Here is a 1,811-nt window from a genome sequence, read left to right as displayed (position 1 = left end):
ATCCATCCATCCATCCATCCATCCATCCATCCATCCATCCATCCATCCATCCATCCATCCATCCCAAATCCATCCATCCCAAATCCATCCATCCATCCATCCATCCATCCATCCATTCATCCATCCATCCCAAATCCATCCATCCCTGTCCATCCATCCCTCTCTGATCCATCCCTCATCTATCCCTGTCCATCCATCCCTCCCTCCCTCTGTCCATCCCTTCCCCGCTGTCCCAGATGCCCCTGCTGGCCGAGGGGATCCGGCTCCACGGTGAGAAGCTGACGGAGCAGCTGAAGCCCCTGCACGAGCGGCTCTGCGCCTGCTTCCGGGAGCTCCGCACCAGGGTGGAGAAGCAGTACGGGATCGTGGCCTTGGTGAGGGACCTGCCCGTGCCCCGTTTGTCCCAAAGATCTCTTTTCCCAAAGGAACCCCTCTCCCACCCATGGGGGTGTCACAGAACCCCTGGGACAGAGCTCGGGTCTGAGCTGTGCCCGATGTCCCCAGCCCAGGGCACTCAGTGCCAACTCGGGAATGGCCTGGACACTCCAGGGATGGGCACCCCAAACCCCCCAGGCAGTTCCAACCCCTGAGCACCCTTTCCATGGGGAAATTCCCGCTGATGTCCCCCCTGCCACTCCCCAGCCCCACCTGAGGCCGTTCCCTCTCCTGTCCCTGGGAGCAGAGCCCGTGCCTGGTGCCAGCTGTGGGTGCAGCCTGTCCCTGTTCCTGTCCTTGTCCCTATCCCTGTCCCTGTTCCTGACACTGTCCCCCTGCAGACACCCGGTGCCAGCTGCGGGTCCAGCCTGTCCCTGTCCTTGTCACCCTGCAGAGCCCCCAGTGCCATCCCTGGTGCCAGCTGTGGGTCCAGCCTGTCCCTGTCCCATCCCTGTCCCTGTCCTCATCCCTGTCCCTGTTCCCTGTCCCAGTCCCTGTCCCTGTCCCCTTGCAGAGCTCCCAGTGCCATCCCCGGTGCCAGCTGCAGGTCCATTCTGTCCCTGTCACCCTGCAGAGCCCCTTGTGCCATCCCCAGTGCCAACTGTGGGTGCAGCCTGTCCCTGTCCCTGTCCCTGTCCCTGTCCCCATCCCTGTCCCTGTCCCCGTCCCTGTCCCAGTCCCTGTCACCCTGCAGAGCCCCTGGTGCCATCCCCAGTGCCAGCTGTGGGTGCAGCCTGTCCCTGTCCCAGTCCCTGTCACCCTGCAGAGCCCCTGGTGCCATCCCTGGTGTCAGCTGCAGGTCCAGCCTGTCCCTGTTTGTGTCCCTGTCCCTCTGCAGAGCCCCAGCCTGGTGCCAGCTGTGGGTCCAGTCTGTCCCTGTCCCACTCCTGGTCCTAGCCATGGGGCTGGCACTGTGCTGGGCTCTCTGTCCCCGCAGCCGTGGAGCTGGCCCTGTACCCGTCTCTCACCCCCCTCTCTGTCCCCGCAGCCGCAATGGTGGCCCTGCACCAGTCTCTCACCCTCTCTCTGTCCCCACAGCTGTGGGGTTGGCCCTGTACCTGTCTCACCCCTCTCTCTGTCCTGCAGCCACCGGCGCTGACGGAGCGCAAGCCCAGCCGCTCGGGCTCCGTGGTGCTGCCCTACCTGCTGCCCTCCCCCCTGCGCCGCCTCTCCGTCACCTCCGTGGCCTCGTCCGTGGCCTCCACCTCGTCCACCTCGTCCGACAGCGCGTCCTCCAGGCCRGGCTCGGACGGGTCAGTGCCAGCATTTATGGGATTTACCGTGGGGTGGATGAGCCTTTGGAGCCTTTGTGGGGATCCGTTGCTCTGAAAATCAAGACTTTTTTCCCCATAGTAACACTTGGAAACACATTTAAA

At 63.5% G+C, this 1,811-nt stretch overlaps 1 protein-coding gene across 1 annotated transcript in view; it reads left to right on the top strand.

The window, feature by feature from the left end:
• The first annotated feature begins 235 nt into the window (after positions 1-235).
• The window catches only part of LOC130587764 (dedicator of cytokinesis protein 5-like), a 3,074-nt gene continuing 1,498 nt past the window's right edge, over positions 236-1,811 (top strand). The window contains exons 1-2 of the mRNA XM_057388734.1: positions 236-374; positions 1,522-1,688. Of these exons, the coding sequence (XP_057244717.1) occupies positions 237-374; positions 1,522-1,688 (305 nt within the window). The 5' untranslated portion in view covers position 236. The remainder of the gene's footprint in view (positions 375-1,521; positions 1,689-1,811) is intronic.

Source organism: Malurus melanocephalus, unplaced genomic scaffold, assembly GCF_030028575.1.
Source record: "Malurus melanocephalus ecotype Western Australia unplaced genomic scaffold, MMel_1.1 scaffold_2403, whole genome shotgun sequence".
Classification (NCBI taxonomy): domain Eukaryota; kingdom Metazoa; phylum Chordata; class Aves; order Passeriformes; family Maluridae; genus Malurus; species Malurus melanocephalus.
The sequence above is the reverse complement of the archived record's forward strand: the minus strand, read 5'-3'. Positions and strand labels throughout refer to the sequence as shown.